The 24,480-nt window shown below is 42.5% G+C and overlaps 1 protein-coding gene and 1 long non-coding RNA gene across 3 annotated transcripts in view; one reads left to right on the top strand and one right to left on the bottom strand.

The window, feature by feature from the left end:
* LAMA4 (laminin subunit alpha 4) overlaps positions 1–20,831 on the bottom strand; it is a 145,654-nt gene extending 124,823 nt beyond the window's left edge. For both annotated transcript variants that reach the window (XM_082731914.1, XM_082731915.1), the window contains exon 1: positions 20,345–20,831. In XM_082731914.1, the coding sequence (XP_082588040.1) occupies positions 20,345–20,548 (204 nt within the window). In that variant the 5' untranslated portion in view covers positions 20,549–20,831. The remainder of the gene's footprint in view (positions 1–20,344) is intronic.
* Positions 20,544–21,901, top strand: LOC309865524. The gene is made up of 2 exons (XR_014312145.1): positions 20,544–20,679; positions 20,829–21,901. It is a non-coding gene; the product is annotated as an uncharacterized lncRNA (long non-coding RNA).
* Positions 21,902–24,480: the final 2,579 nt, after the last annotated feature.

Genomic DNA, 24,480 nt, shown 5'->3' with positions numbered 1-24,480 from the left:
AGGCAGGGTGGGTGAAGGGGTAGGTGTGGGGTGGGATGGAGAAGTGGGAGTAGGTGATGGGAGAGGATGCTTTTAAGCCTTTTTCAGGTTTGTTTTGCTGGTGGCGCGCAATCAGGATAGGAAACGTTGCCCGTCAGCCCTTTGTAATGACCTGATTTGGCATATGGCAATTATTATTAATTTAAATATAGTAATTTGTAGCTGGTGTTTCAATTTTTAACAGTTTCTATGTAGTGCAGATGGAAATGGACTGTGAAGCAAATAGTGTAGATGACAACCCTTGTTAGAAGCGGATTGTATGACATCCAGCTGTGTCCTTGACACTCCCTCATTCCATTTGAGGTATCTGACAATGGGCCTTGGGAAAGGATGCCCCTTTGTGTAATATACATCAGTAATGTGTGCAGGTGTTTCCCCTTATGAGTCAGAAGCAGATGTCTGGTTGGGAAGAATGTATGGCAGCTTGACATGTCTGGCCCCAACCAACAGGAAGACTATGACCCATAAATTGTTCTAATAAAATACCATCTCTGTAATTTTGATGGAGCCATGAAACCAACACCTTTGTCCTTTAGCACTGCAGGATGCTAAATCCCACAGAGGGCTTGGGACAGGCTCAAAATTTAGCAATGCTTGTTGAAACTACACATTGTCACTGATATATTTTATAAAACAAATTTTATGAGACAAAGGACAATGAAACTCTCCCTCCAAGTGTTCTTATTTGTAAATTTGTAGAACTTGAGAGGTCGAATTTGTGAAACAAACATTTTACATCTCTGCTACGTGTCAAGCTCCTAAAAATCTCAGAAGAATGAATCTTCAGGGCCAGATCAAATTCTGTTCAGGGACTCTGATGACAGGGCCATTTTCAAACAGTTCATAAATAAACAAATACATCAAACACCAAGTACTTATAGAAAGCATGGGAAAGGAATATTTAGAACATACTGAACATTTAGCTCCATAATGTGGGGAGTTAATTTAAAAGGAAACAAAACAAAACAAAAAACTTTTCCAACAAATGGTAAATCTATACTAACAAAACTTTAATTTTAAGATCATGAACTTTCCATAAACCACTTTAATTCTTTCTAGAACATGAATGATATTCAAAATTGGCATAAAATTTCCACTCTTTTCATGTTATTTGGGATTGTTTCTTGTTATTTGGGGATTTGTTCCCAACATTTTATTTTGTAATTTGGTAAAATACTGCCCAATTTAAAACTTTATTTCATTTGTTTATATTTATAAATGGCAAAATAATCTGCACAGTTTTTTCAGTAAAAGTTTTGAGGATAGTTTTTTTTCAGTAAGTTTTGAGGATAGTTTCAGAATCACTTTACAATCTGATATTTTTTGCAGCATTTAAAATTTGGCCCCAAATAACAACGATAATCCTGATAGCTACTCTGTTCAAGCATAGTTATAAAAGTGAAGGTAAAGTATACGAAGTAACATGAAAAGAAAATGACTGCAAAGGAGCAGACGATGCTTCAAACGCTACCAATCTATTCTGTGTGCAGCCACGCTCCTAACAACAAAATAATACACACTTAGGAAAGGAAATAAAGGGGGAGGCTGAGCGTGTTTGATTTAAAGTAATTCTGTTATCTATCATTTGAGGGGGAAAAACTGTGCTGATTTTAAAACAATACTTTAGTTACAGATGTTTCCAGACCCCTTCCCTGATCCAAGGAAACAAAATACCATTCAGCAACAAGCCCAGATTTAGAGATGGGGCTGGTTCCAATATAAACATTTCTTCGCTAGACCTTCTCTATGAAACCGCATAGTCAATTTTTCCATATACAGTGGGAAAGACAAAGCTTTTAGCTTAAAAGGCATTCTCACCCGCAGTGCAGAGCGCCTGGAATGAAGAGCCTAGGGACGTCATGGTTCACTATTGATGTCAAGTTGAATGTCGATTTGGCCGTCAGGATTATAGACTGAATTATGTCAGAACGTACACATGCCACAAACGAAAATCTCAGCACTGTTTTGGCTTTCAGCATTTGGTATGGTCATTTATTCATTCTGTCTTGTTTCATGTACCACTGTTCACCTGGGGTCCAGTTTAGGGTGTGGCATGCATTTAAGAGTTAAGTGATGGATGCATAAACTTTTTTTTTTTTTTTAAGCCCTTCATACTGAAGGCACTTGGCTGGGCAATTTGGGGAATCAGAAAATGAATCACAGACACTGCTGGTCTCCACAGGCTTAATGGGGGCATATGTATCTTACCATAAGGTAGGGAAGAATGTACTAAGAATCATAATGTAAGAGGAGAGGCAGAGAGATGCTGAGAGCATGAAGGAGTGATTACTTTTAACATGGGAGTGGGGGAGTGTACATCAAGAGTGGTTCTTCAGAGGTGGTGACTATTAGGTAGAAGTGGGTTTTGTTTTGTTTTGAAGGAAGGAAAGCTAAAGCTGAAATCCTGGAAAAGCATTCGGCATTTTTTAGTCATTCCCCATAAGATGCAGAGGCTCAACCTTTTGTGCCTTCCCTTGTTTTACTGCTCAAAGCAGACAGCTTTCATTCCTGGTAATCTACCTCAGTGAAGGCACCAGATGGACCTTCTATTTTTCCTACTTTCTGGGACCTTTTTTGGAAAGATTAGTTTCATATCACGATTAAACTCAAGTGACATCTTCAGCAACCTTCTTGCTTACACTATACTCCCACAGAGACACTTCTCTCTCTCTCTAAACATTGTAGATAACATTGGAGCCATCCCCTAAACTCTGAAGTAAGTGTTAAGTATGACTAAAAGCCTCAATAATTCTTAGTGCTCACCAGAACTCCAAGGCTGACTCTCATGTGGCTTTAAACTTAGGAAGTTTGGAATTGACAATAATTTCCTAGTTATAATTTATGCATAGGGAGAATGCCATTCAACTATAAAAAGAGTATTTTTATTTTATCCTTTTTCATTCTGTTATCTAGTGAAATTTCCCCACAGTGAGATGAGCAGAAGAATGGTGGTAGGTTTGGGGCTTGCATGGCAAGACAGAGGTAAAGTGAATTCTCAGATCTCTGGGCCTCATTCTCTCTCCACAGAAATTGAACTCTTGACATGGGAGCATATGGCTTAGACACACCCTTCAATCCCTAGAAACTCCCTATACCCACAACGAGGAAAGAAAGAACAGGAACCTAGAGGGTGGCCTGACCAAATGGCCTGAGGCTTGGTGGTTTTGCACACCTGATTTTCTGGCCCTCTGAGTAGCTGTAAGGTTGATTTAATTTACTTAGAACCCATCAAGAATTAAAGCAAGAACCTGGTGAACTTCTTTTTCAATACTCTGTTGTCAATAGCTTGGTCTCTGAGCAGTTGAAATAGAGCAGAAAACTATCCTCATTTAAGGCCTCAACGACTATTTCAGTTTTTTTTTTTTTTCCCTTTTTGAAGTCTGTGAATTTCTTAGATGACTTGAACTACGCTTGAAGGAAATCTATGCTGACTCATGAACTTGAGGAGAAAGCAAATCTTCTAGTCAAATATGAGCTTATGTTAGCAGATTAAAAAAAAAGGAGAGAGATTGTAATCAAAGGAAAATCAAAACACAGTTTAGATTATCTGAGATGAAGATATAATGTCCTAAAACTAAAAAAAGAGTCCTGGACTTGTTAGCTTTCAGAATAATTAAAATGGAAGAGCAGACAAAAAGATGTTCTACAGGAAAAAAAAAGAAAAGAAAAAAAAAAACCCAACCCCAAACTCCTAAATGGTTATTTTCACTGAAATACTACAGATCCAAAAACACAGATCACGGGAAAAATATGCTTCACTTGCCAAAATCATCACAAATACTCTTTGAGAGTAAGAAGAATTCACCCCTTCAATAAAACCAAGAGATTTTTAACACCCTACAAAGAACATTATACTTCCCCCATAAAGATTATTACTCTAACCCTACAAAAATACTTCTATCACATAAATACAGTATCACTCTCACCATACTGAGGATCCTCCTCACATCAAAGACCAGAGGAGAAGACGTGGGATGACAGCACCCCTCATTTGGAAAACGGACCACGGAGTGGGCAGCAGTTACAAACTGTCCTGCCTCTTGTACACACTCCTATTTTGCTGACCACAGGTGCTGCCCCAACCCCTGAAACACTCACTATTCAAATCAGGGCACATCCGAGCAGATGCCACACGTAGGACAGTCCCTGGATTTCACCAACTGCAGTTCCGCTGGATGTTGGCAGATTTTATTTGAAAAACGGGTATTGATGAAGTGGGGAGGCTGAAACTCTCAACTGTTCCAAAGCGGGCTGGGCAGGTCCCGGGGGTGTGACTGCCAGAGGATTGCACTTCGGTGCTCTCCCACATTTCATTTTCCTTGTTAATTTCTCATGTTACTATTGTTTTATTTCACGACAGGGGAATTTCTTAAAGTCATGTGGAAACCTGAATGATGATCGTGTTGCAGGGGGAATGGCAGACACGATGTGGTCTGGGAATTTTTAAAATTAGCTCTTCAATTGTTTTGAAACAAAAGGGTCATTGTTCATTTTTGAAATAGATCTTTTTTTTTTTTTTCTTTCTTTCTTTCTTCCTTTTAAGATCCAGGATGTGCTGTTTATTTTTTATGACCATCAGAAAACGTTAGCCAGAAATTCTGAAATCATGCCCTTGAAAGACTTCTTTCTAAGCACTGGTGATAATTTAAGGGGCCAAAGCTCAATGGGGCAAAAATCTCTGAAATGAAAGAAAAGGTATGAATGATATGGTTATAAATTAAATTCAAAATTGGGATAAGTACCATGATCAAAAGCCCAAGAGAACTTCTAATATTATAGTACTTAAATTACTCAGGACTAAGACAAATGTGGTGGCATAAGACATAATAAGAAAGTGAACACGGGTATGCTTTTGTCTGATCCAGCAACTTTCATGTCTCAACTCACGGGTCACCAGGTGTTCCTCATCCTTTGTCTTGGTTCTGGTGTTGGCATCCATGCTTTGGTGCAGGATAAGAGGACTGTTCCAAGGGTCAGAAAACTTGGTTCTGGCCCCAGGTCTAGAAACCTGCTGTGGCTCTGGTTTCCTTCTCTTTCATTGACATTAGCGGTTTAATGATTCCTAGGCTCTTCCATCTCCACAGTCTATAATTGTATAAAATTTCCTTTGGTCTCAGTAAGGTTAATTGCTATGAGGCTTTGGAAAAATCATTGGACATCTCCATGTTTCTGTAAATTAGGTTAGTATTGACTGGCCTGCCTGGTTTGTAACATGGCTGCAAGGAATAAAGGTGGAAATATGTAGGGATAAGCCTAGTAAACCATGAAAGCTTTGTCCGTATTAACATTATTTTTCATTTGAGTTAGTAGTCATTGGAAATCCCAATACATGGCAGTTGTGAATAACATCTGTCCTCTATCAATAGCCTTTTTTAAAAGCTTATTTATTTTTCTTCGTAATCTCTACACCCAATGTGAGGCTTGAACTCATGACCCCAAGATCAAGAGTCTCACATTCCTCTGACTGAGGCAGCCAGATGCCCCTGATATCAATAAGTTTTTATTTTTATTTATTTTTTAAGCTTATTTATTTATTTGACAGAGAGAGAGAGTGAGAGAGAGGGAGAGAGCAAACACAAGCAGGGGAATGGCAGGAAGGGAAGAAGCAGTCTCCCCGCTCAGCAAGGAACCTGATGTGGGGCTTGATCCCAGGACCCCAGGATCATGACCTGAGCTGAAGGCAGTGGCCTACCCGACTGAGCCACCCAGGCGCCCCATCAATAGCTTTTTAAAAGCCGAACTCTTGAAGCTATGGGATGAGAGATACAGAGAGCTTTCCTAACTCATTGGAAGATCAATTCTCCCTTCATGTTCTGCATATAACGTCCTAAACAAAAGAGGCTGAAGTTTGCCTTCATGACACTGTGAAATTCTTAAGATATCACTATTTTTAATAAAGTGAGAAAGTGAAGATAAAGTACATTTTTAAAATATTTTTCTCTTTTCATAAACATAACATTTATGTGGAGGCATTTTGACCTTTGGAGACAAAGGACCACAGATAGGTCCAATAGTTTGTGGAGGGAGGGAATAGTAAGACTAAGTAAGAACCATCTTTTTTTTTTTTTTTTTAGCTCAGAGTGTAGGTTAGAAACTGTAGTTTGGAAGAAGATGATGTGTATGGCAATGGAATAATTGGATTAAAAAAAAAAAAAAAAGCAGCCGAGCAAACATCTGACCATTCCTGTGAGGATCAAAAGATACCAGTTCGCTGGTCTCCTCACTACCACCGTATCCTCTTTCCAAAACTCCTTTGTTTGTTGTCCTCAGCACCCCAGGTAATAACCGAGACAACAGAGGAATTTCCTTATTTCCTAAGAAGGGGCCAAAAATATCTTCAGACAAGGAACAGGAAGCATAAAAATAGCCCTCAGAGGAGTATCAATTGTTTGGAGATTTCGAGCTCCTGATCGTTAGGCAGGCTGCTTCAGAGGAGCCAGCAGGTCAGGGGCTCTGCACAAGCAGCAGGCTGGCTGGCCCCAAGGCAGGTGTGTGCACCATTGGGCAGCGGCATAGGAGACATGGATGGGAACAAGATTTGGGGTAACATTTTGGAGAACTGTCATGCTTCGGAATATCAGCGTGGGAGCCCTCAGCCAAGTGATTCTCAAACACTAGTGGTCTCCTTTTTGTTCCCTGTGAAATATCATGTGGAATTCACCTATAAAACAGATAAAAAGAAAAAAAGAAGATGCTCCGGCTGAAGGAAACAAAGCCCCAACTTCCCTCCCCCCAAATTATACGCAGGCCATTTTGGTAAAGCCTCAGCTTGAAAGTCACTGTTGGAGCAGGTCTTGCGTTAGAATGTCTCCACAGAGATCTTCTTCCCCTGATGTGATGCATCTCTACAAACATGAGCAGCACCTCTGACTTCCCTCTCACTCTTGCTCTCCAAACATACAGCAAACATTCATCTTCATAGAATCTCTGCAATGACCCCAGCATCTATTCTGTCCTTTTTGGACTAGCCGCCATTCAAATCTAGGCCCTTCTCGCTCTCTCCTGGATAACTACCAATGCACAACAAAGGCGATTCTGACTCCAGTCTCTCGGCTGCCTCCTGTCCAATGTATCTAATAGCCTGTTTCCAGATTAATGTCGATCTGGAAGCACAACTCTCATGGATTTTCTTTTCTACTCTTCAATCTTCAATGGCTCCCTGTTGGATAGTCCTACCAGCTGAGACTCTACGTCTTTCTAGAAGAAACCCTTGTCTTTCGTCTTTACTCATCCTGTGCCCTCCCCTTGAATTTCCCTCAGTTTTAAGATTTAACTCAAAGACCAGTTCTCCCATGATGTCATCTGTGAGCTTCCCACCAGGAATGATTCTTTCTTCTATACCCTCGAAGAGTTTTTGTAACGTATCAGTTTTGCTGTATTACACTACTGGTGTACTTGTTTCATCTCTTCGACTGTGTTTTATTTGTCTTGGTAACATACATGGTACTCACTGAAGTAGTACCACTCTTTTATTTCTAAAAATAAGAGAGTCAAGATATTGAGGCTGATCAGTGAAAGGTCCTTGGACACCTAAGGCTTGCAGGAGGGCAATATAGAGCCTGACACTATATCCTTATTTCAAAATATCTACTTAACATTAATTATGACACACTCATAAGACATGTACAACTAATACGAAATGGGAAATTTTTGTGTGTGTTTATGCTTTTGCCTGAATGTAATACTGATTATCTTATTTTATCAGAAGCTCTCTTTTGAAGTTATTAAGTAATTTGTCCCATTAACAATGAGTTATTGCTTAGTACACTTCACTTAGTAGGTGTTGTGGACTCAGTTATGTCTCCTGCAAAGTCCTATGTTGATGATCTAATGCCCAATGTGACTCTGTGTAGAGATAGGGCCCATTGGAAGGTAATAAAGGTTATCTAAGGTCCTAAGGGTAAGGTCTGACAGACTGGTGCCTTTATGCAAGAGGAAGACACCGAGAGAGCCCTCTCCCTCTCTGCACATCTACAGAATAAAGGGCAGGCGAGGCGCCAGAGAGAAGGCGGCCACTTGTGAATTAGGAAGAGAGGATTCACTGTAAACTAACCCTGATGGCCCCTTGATCTTGGATTTCTGGCCTCCAGAACTGTGAGAAAATAAGTTTCTGTTATGTAAGCCTTCCAGTTCATGGTATTTTGTTATGGCAGCTCTAGAAAACTAATACAACAGGCAACCTATTTCAAAACATGAAGCCAGAGGAATAGGAGAAAGAGTTGACATTCTTGAGTATGAAAATTTGGGGGACACTAATGTCGTACCTTCCGTTCTCCCAGGGTAACAATGCATTTCCCGTGACTACTAGTATAGCTCTTCTCCTAGTCCAGGAGGGCAGAGACCACCAGGGTCTGTTCCAGATGGACCCGTCCGTAGCTTGATGGTGTTCTCAGCACTTGGTTCTTAAACCTTTCATGCTGAATGAGTAACTCCCTTTTATCAGACCTGTTGTTTTCTAGGAAAGGAGTTAATAGCCCATGTTTCGTTTAGGTCTGATTTGAATCTTTTCTGTTACTAAACTCCTTTTTAATATTGCCATTTATAATGAAAACTTTTAAGAGGTAAACTGTTTCTAAACCTTCACTTGGTTTTCTATGACTGACATCGTTCTTCTAATCATTTCTTCCAAGGTCCTGCTTTGACCACATTTCGGTTTCTTGCCTTATCCTTCAACCGAGTTCTTTTCAGTTGTAGATCCGCAAGGTAAACTCAGGATCCCACTGAAATGATCAATGCTCCGCAGAGCTGGCAAAACATGAAAACATACATATTCAGAAATTATGTCCATTTTTATTTCTATTATGTCCAAAGAAGAACCTTTCATTGTTACTGAAGTGATGATGTCAGTTTACTTTCTAACAACAACAACAACAAACCCAAAATATACACTTATCAGTAATTTAAGTATTCTTTATAGACCTGACAACGACTAAGACCTCTCTGACATTCCTGGATGATGCTGGGACCCTTCTTAATGGAGTGCTGTCGGTACTCTGAGATTTAGAAACACTGATGTCAGAAGGTCGGTGTAGGATAAAGATGATGAACTTGGAGAGTCAGATTCTAAGCTGTGATCTGGAACAAGTTACTCAACTTCTATGTGACTCAGTTTCCCTGTGTGTCAAATGGTATTAATGGTAGTGTCTTCCTCCTTAGGTTATGAGGAATAAATGAATTAATAATACACATAAAATGCCTCAAACAATGCCTAGGACACAGTAAGTGCTAATCAAATGCTTAAGAGTTAAAGCTAAAAGGATCTTTGAAATCAGCCAGCTAGCTGTCCTGAAGGGGTTCATGGCTTTTATAAAACATCCCCCCTCGGGGCTGAGGCTGCATTGAGGAGATCAGGATTCTTCTAGGAGGAGGCAGATGCCCTGTCTGATACAGGAGAGACACAGAGCCCTTCTCAAGAGCCCTTCCCTGCAGATCTCAGTCACTGTAGGACTGGATCTGCTGGAGCCTTAGTCTTGACAATTTTCATTTTGTGGAACTAGCTCTACCGTGTCTCTGAACAGCATCTTTCTAGCCGAGGACAAAGACCACACTTCTCACTCCCTGAAGACACATAATCCTGAATTAGAAAGCTTCCCTTATTGGCAAGGGGAACATTACAATTCCACTATTTCCTGAAGAGTCTGAGCAACACCCTATTTTGAAACAGATGACACAACAAGTAAATTCTTCCCCTGCCTCCCCTCCCTTTCCCTCAAGGATAAAGAGTCTCCAGGGTCCCGTTTCTAGGCTAAGGGTGTTGGGAAGTAGGCAACCTTCCCTATCAGTTCATAAAAACCCTTTCCTAAGCACCTAATGGTGTGTGGGCCACGGTTTCAGCTTCTCTGCATTCCCAGAAACAGCCCTTGGCTTTGAACTTGTTTTTTATTCTATAGGGCAGTGTTTCAGGGCAGGGACTACCTGTGTGGGCCTGTGAGCCCTCTTCCTAGCCTCACGCAGCCCTGATCTGGGTTTCTATTTTAGGCCTCCCCGTAGTTACAGGAAAAAAGCTTCCCTTTTCTGGATTCTCAATTTCCTCTAAGTCCTTTAAAATTCAAGCCCAGCTGCCTTTGAGACGCTCCACATCTCCTACCTTCATGTGCACTGGAACAACCTGGGGGGCTGGTGAAAATGCGGGTTCTGATTCTGGGGTGCAACTGAGAGTCGGCAGCTCCAAGGCCAGGCTCTGTGACCTGATGCCACCTTCCTTGGGCGGCACTTTGGGTTACAGTGATCTGGATGCCTGTTCCCCCCCAAACCCCTGTTCCCCGAAGCGAGCCACCATGAGGGTGTTTACCCACCACGGTCCCTTACACCCTGGTGATTCTGACTTTCAGAAAGGTCCCTGAAAATATTTGCTTCCAAAGGTCACGTTCTGCCCAGCCTAGAGCAGGTTATCAAGTCAGGCTTCCTCTTTACCTGACGGTGAAGCCTCGGTCGACATCTGTGCTATGCACCAGTGACCCAGTGATTTCAGCTGATGTTTACAACAAATCAAGAGTCCATCGCCAACTTTCCTTTCCTTTGGCACTGAGTGAAAATACATTCTCCTCTCTGGACTTAGTCACGTGTCCCTTAACTGTTACGAGATGCGAGGACTTAGGCCTCCCCTCCCCCCTTCTCCATGTCCCTCGTTTCTTCCAATGTCATCCTTCCTGTGTCTCTGTGTAGAGTTTCAGTTTAGGGTCATCCTGAAGGGTCTGAATGGGGCAGGTGGCAGCACACAGGAACCTAGGTGTGGGGACCACTGGCATTCATCGGATCTCGGTATGTCACCTTGGAAAGTCTCATGACTGACTGCGTCTGGGCTGGTGCTCTGTCCTGCGGCCACCCTTAGACCCACACATGGAGTTGTTAGGAAGCAGGGGAAAGACCCACCAAAGCCTCCCTTCCCCCACCCCCAGATCAGGACCCTATGTTTCCCTCAGGCTCTAGGCTCCTCAGACTTGGGCTTCTAACTCAGACAGCCATTGTGCCTCTGAGTGATTCTGTTGCTTAAGCCAGCTTCCTCTTAACAAGTGTAAGTTCTGATCTATTTATGAGATAATTCTAGAATTTTGTTGTTAGAAATAACCTTGTTTTTGTTTGCTTATTTTGATTTACTTTTTTTAAACTGTAGACATTGAGGGCCCAGGAGGTGAAGGGACTTGTCCAGGGTCCTCTGACTGGTAAAGGTGAGGCGATCTGGTTGTTGTTGGTACGGCCAAGAAGCAGAATAGTTGGTTCCGGACTACATTCCAGGACTTATGCCACTACACTGAATTCCATGAGACTCTCCTACAGAGCATTTCTCTTATAAATGGAAACCATAAAGAGTAAAGTGAATAATAGTATATTAGAAGCAAACAATTTTTCTCTTAAAGATATGCGTATCTTTAAGATATATATAGATATATATGATATACATATATATATCAAGTCTACTGAAACAATTTCAAAGAGTATAAGGCTGGAAGTGAGAGACAGAGCTCCTGCCACTGCTGCTAATGAATGAGCTTTTTATCCTCAACGGCCTCCCACCTGAGACTCCGTTTCCTTATCTACAAAATGAGAAGGCCGAATCTCTAAACTCTCTTTCTAGCTCTAACGTTCTATGATCTCTTGGATATTTACGGTTTGCCCCGCAAGGTATAATAGAGTTATCCATCCAATAATAAACACCCACTGGCTCCGCATTCACACAGGCCTCCTTTATGCTGAATTCTGGGCTGCAGTAGGGGCTTCCGGGCTTGTCTCTTATAGATGGGATTGCAGGGTGTCTCCCCGCATTGATAATGACAGACAACAGTTCCAAGGGAACAATACAGAATGAGGCAATTATTCATGCACCGCAAACACTGGCTCATCTCCGGCATTCAGACTCGGTTCAGTCTCCAAATAACACGCGTTTGGCTCCTCACCTGTGCCCGGGAATTGACAGAATCACAGATGACAGAATCACTCTGCCACTCCCAGGACTCACGGCATGTCAGCAGGGAAAGAGGTTACATTTAGGGCACTCTTAGCTTGTCAAATTGTATCACTGTTCCTTAAGGGGGAAACACACCCTGTGTGGCCTGGAAGCTTGAAAGGCATCGCGGAATAACTACTGTGGAAGAAGAGTCCAGCCACAGTTTTAAGCCCGGGGTCCCCAATGTGTGCTCTGGCTCTTGCTGTCATTCTAGAGGGTTTCATAGCCCTAGTGTCCCATGGTCTGAGGCTCATCAGGCATTTCTCTTGCCTTCTGCCGGAGTCTCTAGTACACATTCCTTTGGGCCGGCATTTGACTTTACAGAGCTGTGTGTAGTGCAGAAGGACACGTTGCAATTCACTATGTAAACAGACAACATGACTGCATCTACCCGGTCACCTCTGAGGCCAGTTTTACTAAAGACATCTCTGATCTCTAGACTCTCTAATTTCCTTTAAAGTAATCATGCCACTTCAGCTAATGGAGGGCATGATTTCAAAATAAACACACATGCACAAAGCCTACACTGCACGCAAGGGTCCTTTTAGCTGGAGTATACGACGTGGATTACTGGTCTGGTCTGCGAGAGATCTGTGCTCATGCAGCTCTTGGTGGTACGAGATCTCTCCAGCGCATCAGTTCTCATGGAGCCATTAATGTAGGTACTCCACTCCACTTAGGTAAACACTGAATCTTTAGCTTCTTCCAAAACACAACACACCAACTAAGAAAGTCCTGGAAGTGAAGAGAGGGTCAAATTGCATATTACTCAAAATATGATCACTCCTTTCTCCTCTTTTTGGAAAACAGAATTTGTTTCTTAATGTATTTTTTTTTTTTCCTTTATGCAGGGGATTTGGGCTTGAATATGGACGTTTTCCCACTACCATTCAACCTTGGAATGCTGTTTTCCCCAAGTTTCTCATGATAAAAAGACTCAGATTCAGAGCTGAGCTGCTGGCAGCTGAATTTCATTAAGACTTTGATGGGAAACTTAAGTTGGAATTACAAACATCTGTGGCTAAGCTTCCCCCTTAGTAAACCATTTCCCAGAATTTAACTTTACCACATTAGGAGCAAAAAAGAAAACAGTTGAAAAAAGAATGCTTCTCTTCGGCAAATGCTGGAGTAGATATTTAAATATACTTCTCTGTGGTCACTACATCTCAATGAACCAGCAGATTTACTGGTTCCAGAAAACAAATAAGTCATTGTTTGGCAATGCCAACTTTTGGAACTCAATAATGTACTGGTAGTCTGATTTTAATGGTTTCTAATCAATCAAATGCTTCAAAATTATGTCTGGTCATCATTATATTTATATGGTTACTTGAAGCAAGGAAAAACCCAAAAGGAGAGAAGTGTTTTTAGCATTACATATTTCAAAAAACTATTACAAATCAGATTTGAGAATTTAATGGTGAAAGAAAAAAAGACCTTGTCATATCAATGATGGGGTTTTTGTTTAACTTTGAGGGGGCTTTAGAAAAACTCATTCATTTCTCTTTACTGCTCAAATCATTCTATCACTGATGAAAGGCTATGTTAATTTTATTTAAATTATTTATTTAAGTATTTTTTTCTTAAAAAAATTTTTTTTATTATGCTATGTTAGTCACCATATGAAAGGGTATGTTTACAGAATCGTTAGGGATACAAAAATTACAAAAGTTAAAATACAGTCTCTTTCTTCTCCAGTGTTGGATAATCAGCACGTTTGTAAGGAAAAGCTAGAAGTAATCAAATTTAGATAAAGAAGCACAAATTTAGATAAAAACAAACTGATAAAACAAATCTTAACTTGCAGATAGGTAAAAATAGTGGAAGAAAAGAAGTGAGGACAGAGGTGCCAAAGAGACAGGGAACGGAAGGCAGACTTTGGGAGACAGCTTCCACATTTTACTTTAATAGTCTTGCAAGGCAAATACATTTCTGTTCATTTGACAATCAAACAAGCTGAGCCTCTGAAGGATGGACTAGTTTGTTCAAAGTCAAACAGCTAGAGGTAGTGGAGTTGGTTGAGTTCATAGCACATCCATCTGGCTAGACACCCACATTGTACCTTTGATGAAAGGTGAATTTCAAATGTTGTTAAGCAGAGACTGCAAATAAACAGCCCTTGGGCTGAATGGGGCCATCAGATGTACATCCCACAAGGTATTTAAAAAAAAAAAAAATTGAGTCAGCAATTTTACCTAAGAATCCAGATTCTCTTTTCTCTTGGGAAAAAAAAAAAAAAATAACAAAAGTAACAGAAGACCTGGCAACATAGAGGTGGCTGTCTTTCTGGATGAGACAACCCTTCTCCTATTCCTTTGGCCTTAGTCAATCTCAGGGTGTTTTCCTTTCACTGCCCAGTAATGTTTTTCTTGGCCTCTATAAGAATCCAAGTTTTAGTTTTTTTCCTGAACCATATGATCAGCGTTTCCACTTCTGGGTATATACCCCAAAAAACAGAAACCCAAAAACAAGTATGTGTACACCAATGGACAGAGCGACACTATACACAGAAGCTGAAAGCTAGAAGCAACCCAAATGTCCCTCAACAGATAAATGGGTGAGCAAAGTGTGATCTGTGCATACGGTAGAGTATTCTCCAGCCTTAAAAAGTAATGAAATTTAGAACACACACTACAACACAGATGAACCTTAAAGACATGACGGTAAGTGAAATAAGCAAGGCACAAAAAACAAATATTGTAGGTTCCACCTACACAAAGTATCTACTATTGTAATATTCATAGAAACAGGAAGTGCCATGACGGTTGCCAGGGTGTGGGGAAGAGGGTATGGGGAGTTATTGTTTAATGGGTATTGAGTTTTAGTTTAGGAAGATGAAAAAGTTTTGGAGATGTATGGTGGTAATGATTGCATAACAGTGTGAAAGTACCTAATGCTGCTTAAAAATGGTTAAAATGAAAATTTTTATGTTATAGATATGTTACCACAATAAAACAAACAAACAAACCAAACTTATGGTTAAATCCGAGAACTCTGGAACTACAGCAAATGGAATTTATTTTCCAGCTTTTTAATAAAAATTCTGTAAGATAGGCCATATATTCCTGTAGGTGGTGCGGTTCTGAATTCTCTCCCTATTAATCTAAATCAGGAGCTTCTAATGTAGATGAGCATCATGTAGAGGAAACACACTAGAATATACTTATAAAAGGAAAATGGAATACAAGAAAACTCAAGAGTTAAAAAAAAATCTAGAAGGGAGACTCAGGGATATGCTGGAAAAAGAGAATGGTATTTGGAAACCTTGGACAAGGTACTTAACCATCTCCAAACCTTAATTCGGTCATCTGTAAAATGGGTATAAGTTTCACTAATGAGTATTACAAAGGATAATACATGTAGTTTTTTGGGACATTGTAGAAATCAGGAACATTTTTTTGTCTTTCCTATATGAGTAGTTTAAAAAGTAACTATCAGACTGCTTCAGAAAAGGAAGTTATCTCAGTTCTTTGGTAATCCTAAAATTTTATGCAACATACACTACTCATTTAGCAAGCATTGCACAAATAGTCTTTGAATGACATTTTATATATCTTTGTTTTAAGAAATTCCCAAAATGTTTACTGAAATTATGCCTACCTAACCACTTTTTTCCTAGATACTCTTGTACAGATGAATTTCTTTTATAAACTCCTCACTAGCTGCGGCACTTACCAGGTAGAGTACGTGGGCAAATGCTCTGTGCCTCAGTTTCCATGTTTGCAAAATAAAACAGTAACTATACAAGTCCCATTGAGTTGTTAGCAGGTTTTAAAACAACATAACTCATGGAGAAAGGTTAGACTGGTGTATGGCACTTGGGAAATACTCAATGAGCGTGTGCCACAAGCCATGCTATTATTATTACTACAGCCTCTACTATATTTAGTCCTTCTAAAATAATGTTTCCCAGGAACCTTCTTTGGTATTTGGTGAGTAGGCGACTATGTCCTACTGATCTGACTCAAGAGTAATCTTTTTCCCCATTACCCCCATGGCCTTCCGCTTCTAGCCAATCTCACAGATTATTAACTCCTTCTGCTTTATAGAGTGGCTGTGTACATATTTTTCGTTCTATGATTGCTTCCTCCCTGATGGTAGGGAGATGACTCTGCCTTCTTTCTGCTTTTCCCGGTGCCTACTTTTTGCTCTGTATGGGGTAGGCTCCAAACCTGCTTGTTGGGTGATACTGAGTAAAGGGATTAATGGCTGCACGTGGGGGTTCACGTTGCTTAAATGCACCATTGACCCCAGTATAGAATGATGGCGCAGGCCAGTGATTTAATGTGATTCCATGGGGCCATTTTTCCTTACTTTTCTTTCTTACTTTTTTTTTTTTAATAGATTTTTTAAAATTTATTTGATATAGAGAGAGATCACAAGTGGACAGAGAGGCAGGCAGAGAAGAAGGGGGAAGCAGGCTTCTCACCGAGCAGAGAACCCGATGTGGGGCTCAATCCCAGGACCCTGAGATCATGACCTGAGCCGAAGGCAGAGGCTTAACCCACTGAGCCACCCAGGCGCCCAATGGGGCCATTTTTCAATGTAAGAGCCCAAGATAAGGAAAAGGAATGAAGATAGTCAAAGAGATCTAAGCTGCCTTTTAATAAACATACAGCAATCCTTTTGTGGCAAGGCACTCATTATATTGGACCACAGGAAAATGTACCAGCAATAAAAAAAGTCTGGAAGACAAGTTACTCAGAATGAGTCTAGTTCACAGTGCTTTTTAAAAGCCAGCAAGTAAGCGTGTCCAGGGCAGGGTACCTTTGCATATGTGGTGCATGAGGCATTGATTTTCTCCAAGTGCAGCTAACAACAACCGCAAAGCCCAGTCAGGTTACCAGGAGGTAAATTCCCATCTTCCTCTCTGAGAGAAGTTAGCTCAATATTGTCATTTATTTGCCTTAATTTCTTAATTATCTCCCAAAGGCAGTAACAACACTTGATCCCTCCGGCCCCCACTCTGTCCCTCCAGCAGAGTGCCCCCCCCCCAACTCTGCTGAGTCTCTGTGTGGGACTTCTTCCCAGCCACACAGTGGCAACCTCTAACCTTGTGTTCTTGACCTTCTATAATGCCTGCTTCTTTTTTGACAGACAAGACTGTCCTTCCTGCCAAGGACTTTCTGACACCCTCTCCTTGGGGACTGTTCCTACCTCCATCCCTGTAGCCCTCCAGTTCTTTTGCATATCCCTGTTGGTGAAGAGGACTTTTGCCGAGTTTTACTTGCTAGAGTGGGTATGATAAAATCAAAACTTTCTTTTCTTAAATGTAAACTATTGTAATAGTGAATATGCTTTTTTGAAAGTACCCAGTTTCCCCTTTGCCCACCCCCCACCTATTGAGAATCATTGTTTTTGCCAAAAACTCAGCAATAATGGACTCAGGAAATTGTTTGTAAAAAATCAGAAGGTGGGAAAATTCTACCCATTAGCACAGAGTTACTGGTGGGTGCTACTCTCTTCAAACTCTTTGCATCCTGGGGGATGTTTGGGCTTGAGAAGGAAAGGAGGGACCTTCTTTCTTGGTTGGTCAGTGTTCCCCATTCTTTTACTCGGTGTGCATTTGAAGTCTTTGATTCCCTGACTCACAGTGGGCACCGCAGTGTGCGGGAAACCGGGGTCTGTGTTCAGAGCTGAGTAACCAGGGGTGGGGAGGGCACAAACCTTGCTGTCGAGGAGCTTGGGAGAGCCCGTGGAGGGCCATCAGCCAAGCACCTCCCACTGCCCCATGCTTGCCTTAGTATTTTTTCTTCCTTCACTTTGAAGGAAAATTGAAGAATAACCATTCATATAATTCCAAGTCAAATAACATGAATGTATTTTTAGAATGTCCCTCCATCCACATCTCGAACCTTCCACGAATATTGTGTCATATGTGTCCATGGTCCCATTCTCTCTCTGTCTATAGATGTAAATACAGTCTCCTGAACCAATTCAGTAAACTGGCTCTACTAAGTTATTACATTCCAGAACGTATGCGGTTTATGGTCTCCTTATTGGCTATAAAGAGCATGGGAAATCTAAATGCTGGGCCACTGGCCTCGCCATGGGACCGCAGGCGAACTGGAGGTATTATGTGAAACTATGCAGTGGGAACATAATTACTCCAATCCCACCCTTTCTACTTCATATACTTTGACCCTTCTGCAATGACTAATAGCTTCTTTCTGTTTTCCTAAATCAAAAGCCTCAACTGGCATTCTGGACCTATTAGACTCTGACAGTATTACAAATTTAACCCACTCTAGGACATTCTTTCTGGTTGGGAAGATACAGACGAGCAGAGACAAAGTAATATTAAGTAAAATAGTGCCATAAAAATAATGTTCTGAGAAATATTCCCAAATAAGGGTTTCTTTTCATCATCTGCATAGTTCATACTAATAGTAACACTCAGAATGTATAAAGCATTTATGCTATACCAAGTACTGTGTTAAGCATTCTTTCTGTATATATTTTAGCTAATTTCTACAGTAACTGTAGGAAGTGTGAAGTAGGCATGAATACTTTCTCTAAGCTTCAGCTTCTTTCTCTGTTATTTGGGCATCTGTACTTTGCCTCAGCTAAGGAGCAGGCAGTTTGGAACTTGAACCTGGGACCATCAGAGTGCAAAGCCTGCCACCCAAAACACTCTGCTGGGCGGCCTTCCTATTGTTTCACTGAGCATATAAGTACATAAGAAATCACTCAGGGTCTCCACAAGAATTTAAGTTTCCCTGAAAATCAAATAATTATTTTCTTATTTTTTGTGGTTTGAGTGTTGCAAAAAGTTATATGTGTCCATCTCTTTAAAATTAGCAGGTAAAAATACAGAATGCCTAGGTAAGTTTGAATTTCAGATAAATAATAAATAATTTTCTTACTGTAAATATATCCTGCACAGTATTTGAGACATATACAAAAAATCTATTTGTTGCTATCTGAAATTCAAATTTAATTAGATGGCTTGTATTTTATCTTAATAAAAGGGCAACCCTACTCTCAGGCATTTCATTCTGAGACTCCCCATGCTCAAAGAAACAGGTGGAAATAACGCTTCCCTGGGTTGGGGGGTGGTGTTAATTCCCAGCCTGTGGAGAAGCACTGCCCTCCGATTGGTGACTCTCCTGGCCTGGCTTCTCCCCACTCCTGGGAGTACAAAACTGAGCAGAAGTCTATCCCCCTCTTTCACATAGAAGTTACTTTTAGCACTGCAGTGGGAGGTTGGTAAGCTCTGGCCCTACCTCCCTTCCCTCTTTTTTGGGGGTATGGGTGTGGCTTACTCCTGGAGAAGGACCATCTTCATGCACCTTATTTTGGTAATAATAATTAAGAATTACCGCTCTACTAACCATTAGTAGGATTAATAGCAATAATCTAGACTTCAGTTCTTGTTAGAAATGGTGTCAATCCACATGACTGCTTTGGTTCTACAGTTGCTGGAACCATAGCTATAGTGTGTGTGTGTGTGTGTGTGTGAGAGAGAGAGAAAGAGAGAGAGAGAGAGATGTTAGGTCCACTGCTCCTTCCTTTCCCATGAACTTAGGTGACTTCATTTTCCTCCTACTTAGCATCTCCCACGCACTGGACATGCTCTTGTCCATTTTGGCTCAGGGGACTCTTAAATCACTTAGCCTGGATTCATTCTCCTTTACCCAATTTCTACATTTTGGTTGTGCTTTCAACATCAAAGCTATTACAAGGTATTCAAACAGCAGCTCTTTGCATAACCATATCATCAGTAGCATATCCTGATCATTTTAACTTTTGGGCTGGGGCTTGATTTTCATCACAACTTCTTGCTTCTGGAATATAATGGCTCCCATCTATTTCAAGTATCAGCTCTGCAGCTTCCCAACAGATTCTGTAGCATCCCAACACCCTCAGTCACTGGCTCACTCTCCCCCCTGGCAGAGAACCTTCTGTTTGATTTATGCCAAAAGGATTGGTCCGCAGTACTGTTTCTATTGTCCCAACATCACAGAGGAGCAGGAAGCCAGGGACAGAGCACACGCATTAGGAGCTGTGGCTTGACAAAAATGACCCTCCTGGCACATGCGAGTGGCAGAAAGTCACAGAAGTGCCACTGCCGCCTTAGGTGAGAGTCTAAGCAGCCCCACTCCGAGGACACAGGACACATGCCCTTCTGCTAGTTTCAACAGTGACATGTTCCAAAGCCTCAACTCGCAATGCACGACGTCCAAATCCAACTCAACCAAGTAACACTCTTCAGGTTTCGCAAGCGACCTGGTGCAGGTGACGCTCTCAAGGCGGATGGGGGAGGGAAAGAGGAGGGGAGAGGCAGGGACAGGCGAGTGGCACCCGCAGCCCGCGGGGCGCAGGTGCCGCGGCAGGGTGACAAGGGCAGGGACACTGTACCTTGGCAGCAGGCGGCAGGCTTCCGGGAGCCACGCGGGACTCGCTGCTCTCGGGCGGCTCTTGTCTGCCGACCGCTGAGCTCCCTTCAATGTCAAAAGGAAAAGCGTGGTCGTTCCCGGCCGCGGCGGCGGCGGCGGCGGCGCAGGCGGCGCCCCAGAGGAGCCACAGCGGCAGGACTGAGCTCGGGGCTGAGCTCAGAGCCATCTCTCCGCTGACATCCAGCAGGATCTGCCTGGGACTCGGCGGCGGCTTGTCCTCGTCGGTCCCCCCCCGCACCGTGGGGCGGCGGTGCCTCGCGTGCCCTTCCTTCCCGGCCTCCGCCGCGTCCAGATGCGGCAGGTCAAGGCGGCCCGGGGAGCAACTTCGTCCAGAAGGGAGCGGGAGCGCGCAGCCCGGGTCCCTCTTCCTTACGTCTCCCTCCTCTTCCCCTTCTCCCCCCTCCGTTCGCCTCTCTCACTTTCTCTCTCGCTTTCTCTCTCCCCAGGGGCTCCGGCTGAAGGGCGTGTAGATGGACGAAGCTTAAGGCTGAGCATCAAAAGGCGGACGGGGTTGGGGCGAGCCCCGCCGGCCACCTCCTGTCCCGGGCGGGTGGGGACTGCGGGCCGCGCTGTCCTGCCTTCCTCCCCACATCCATTCGCACCACTCCCTTTTCACCTTCCACTTGTAGGCCCTCCCACTCCAACGGGCATTTCACACACCGAGCTCTGGGCCTTTCCCTGGCCTGCCCTCCCCCTTCTCTCCCAGTTTGGAGTCTCTCCAAGGGACCCCGGGAATATTCAGCTTTTGTGATTGCTTCCTCACATCTCTTATTTCTTTAGTCAGGGTGCCCCGTGTCTTATCCGTATTTATCTAGATCTCTTCCGTGGCCCCCTAGTTTACAAGGAAGTGAGTGGGAAAGGGATTCCAGGGGCTGGAGCCCGAAGGAGGCAATCTCACGGGGACGGGAGAGGGGGAGGGCCCCCACTTGCTTGGGCAAGGTTTTTCATTTTCTAAAGATGGAATGCTTCGCTCTTTGAGCTGTCTTCATGGAGACTGGCTGGCCACGGTCTTCCTCCTGACGGTCCTCACCCAGGGGGCTTGGGAGAAGAGTATCTTTTACTGCAGCGCTGGAAAATGACTTCATTACGCAAATGCATGAACTTTTATTTACAAAGAACATCTTGTTTTCATCCTAAAGAGGTGCTTTGTGAGGGCTCCGGAACAAGGCTTGCAGTGTACGAGCCTGTCAAATATACTGCCCACAGCCCCGGCCTCTTCCTCTCGGCCTGTAATCTCATGCCTACTACATCTGTGTGAGTCATGCAACCTTTCTTCGACTTTGGGAGAAGTTGGCTACAGTTGTTCTGGGGGTGCCCCTGTGGCTGGGTCAGTGGTCACTGAGGCTGATAGGTACCTTGACTTACTTTGGTTTCGTAGTGGAGCTTAAAACCTTCCCAGAAAACCCAAACGTGGCTTACAAAGGATTAGATGAAGCAACCATAAAATGATACCCAAGTAAGTCTCTAGATGTTTGAAATTATCCATAATCATGCAATAAAGCATCTTCATAAAACCTAATCATTAGCTCTGTTTTATAGGACAGAAGTTACTTTATCTAAGAAAAAAACTCACTCATTTGTTCTGTACCAAATATATGTCAGATACTTTATATACGTTATTTTGCAGACTCACAGCATTCCTGGAAAAGAGGACTATTATTTCCTTTCAAGAACAACAACAACAACAACAAAAAAGGAGGGGGAGGTTCTGAGAGATAAGACATTTGCCCAACCTTACATAGCTGGTAGAAAGTTAAGCTAAGGTTTGTACGGGGACATCACAGATAACAAAACTGTCTTTTATATCTACACCACACTAAACTCATAAAATAAAGGACACAAATTCAGAGTAGGAGAAATATTCCCATCTTTAAGTACTTTCTATCTGCCAAAATGTTTGCATAAATGGTCTCATTTAATGTCATCATTGCTATAATCCCACGAGATAGGTATCATTACATACATTTGATAAAGGGAAAGTGGTGAAAGTGCTACTATTTGATGCTAAGGTCACCAATTCTTTTCAAAGATATTTTTCTTTATTTAAGAGAGAGAGAACACAAGCAGGGAAGAGGGGCAGAGGAAGAAGGAGAAGCTGACCCTCCCCTCCCTGCCGCTGAACAGGGAGCCTGATGTGGGACCCTGGGATCATGACCTGAGCCAAAGGCAGATGCTTAACCTACTGAGCCACCCAGATGTAAAGATAGTATTGAGATAAACCAATAAGCTAAACTATGATCATTGGCCACATACACTGGATTACGCACTAAATTAAGTGAAAGTACCTAAAATATGTTTGGTTGGTCCTTGAAGAGAGCGATGTTGGGAGGCAAGATGGCTAGGGTCTAAGAGGAAAAAATGATGTTCAATTATCCTCTCCCATTCTCTCTTGAAAAAACTTTAAGTAATAATAAAATAATAATAATAGCAGTAATATCACATTCTGACTTCCGAGAAAGACCTCATCAGTACACAAAAATTGTTCACTTCACATTTGTTTTCTGAAGGATTATGTCCTGTTCTTCACTAACTGTCAATCAGTCACACACTTTGTATTTGACTTGGGTCTCTTCTCTTTACGCACAACGCCATGTTCAGGTTCTGGGAAAGGCCTGAATGGTAGGGGTGAGAGTGTATTTGTCCAAGACCCATGAACTTTTGATTACTGATTAAATATGTACTTCCAATTTTTCCTCCTCATCTTCTTTTTGTGGATGCTATTATTTTGGAGGCTAAAAGCGTAATACGCAAGAGCATGGATTTTGTACGAAATAAAATAAGGTTTAAATCATGGGTCTGTTTACAGCTCTGGGAGCATGGCATACACACAGTCTCTCTGGATGTTAGTATTCTCATCTGTAAGGCAAAGGGGTCAATGATACGTCTTTCACTGAATTATTATGAATAGTAAATGAAATAATGTTGGTAAAGTATTAACACAGACTGGCCTATAGTCAGTGCTCAATACAGACTATTTATACTGTATTTCAAAGTCTTAAAAAAGAATAACTATTTTTAAAAAGGAAAAATAACCACGTTTATTTATCCTGCGGCTCGGGTAACCTCGCATTTGCTGAGAATAGCCATTCGCATTTCTGGCTGCTGTGTCGGCCTTCCCCGTATTAAACACATATGTGGTGGTCATGGACAATGGAGTGATAGGACAGGGCAGGCCAGACGGGAGCGTGGCTGACTGTTGCACAGAAAGTTAGGAGGGAGTAGAACAGAGGGAATCATCTCCTCACTGAAGGGCCACCTACAGACCATCAAAAGCCGGAGTGTGGGAGGATTTTACTCCTGCTACAATGACAGACTGACCATAGACCGAGGGTCCTCAGTGTGGCGGCTTTCTTATCATGACCCTTCCTTGCACTCGTCTCCTGAGACTGGGGTTGGCATTGGCCAAATACTTTCAGGTTCATTATCTCCCTTGGGATCCCCACCTGCCCCATGATCAAAGGAGTGCTGCTCCCTGATGCTCAGAAGAGAGCGCATTGGGAGGCGAACAGGTTTAATGGCAAGGACATAAAGCTAGTTCATGAGCAGGATGAGGGCCCCACACCTTCCCACTTCCAGACCAATGCTTTCTCAACTACACCCAACTATTTTTAGTGCTGGCAGCAGCAGATCTGGTGGCTTGGAGGCTTTATCAAAAGAATGTTCTGGAATTCCCTTCTGAGTCCCCCAGTGGGTGCGCTTATCAGCAGATGAGTATCAGGGCTGCCCCCTCCTTTCAGCACTTGTTGGGCCTGTCCACAGCATCTGAGGATCCAGCAAGGGTGTTGTTAATGCATCCCATATGCCCTTCTGTAAATAGAAAGTCACGTCAGATGCTATTTCGGATTTTTAGGCGCTAATCTTGGACATAATTAGACAGGATTGTTGTGGGACTGTGTACTAGTGACAATTTTGTGATGAGGTTGGTCAGAGAAGCAAGGGCGAGCTATCACCTGCCATGGGGTCTCTGACAGTCAAGTGGCAGGAAGGAAAGGTGGAGCGTGGTGTCTCTTTTCTGCTGACACCCCCTCCTCTCAGGCTGTGCTTCTCCTCTGTGGATGACCCTGGTGGGAGTCCAGCCATATGAGGAGGAGCGAGAAC

This window comes from Mustela nivalis, assembly GCF_964662115.1.
Source record: "Mustela nivalis genome assembly, chromosome: 5".
NCBI classification, from domain to species: Eukaryota; Metazoa; Chordata; class Mammalia; order Carnivora; family Mustelidae; genus Mustela; species Mustela nivalis.
This window is presented reverse-complemented; position numbering and strand designations above follow the sequence as displayed.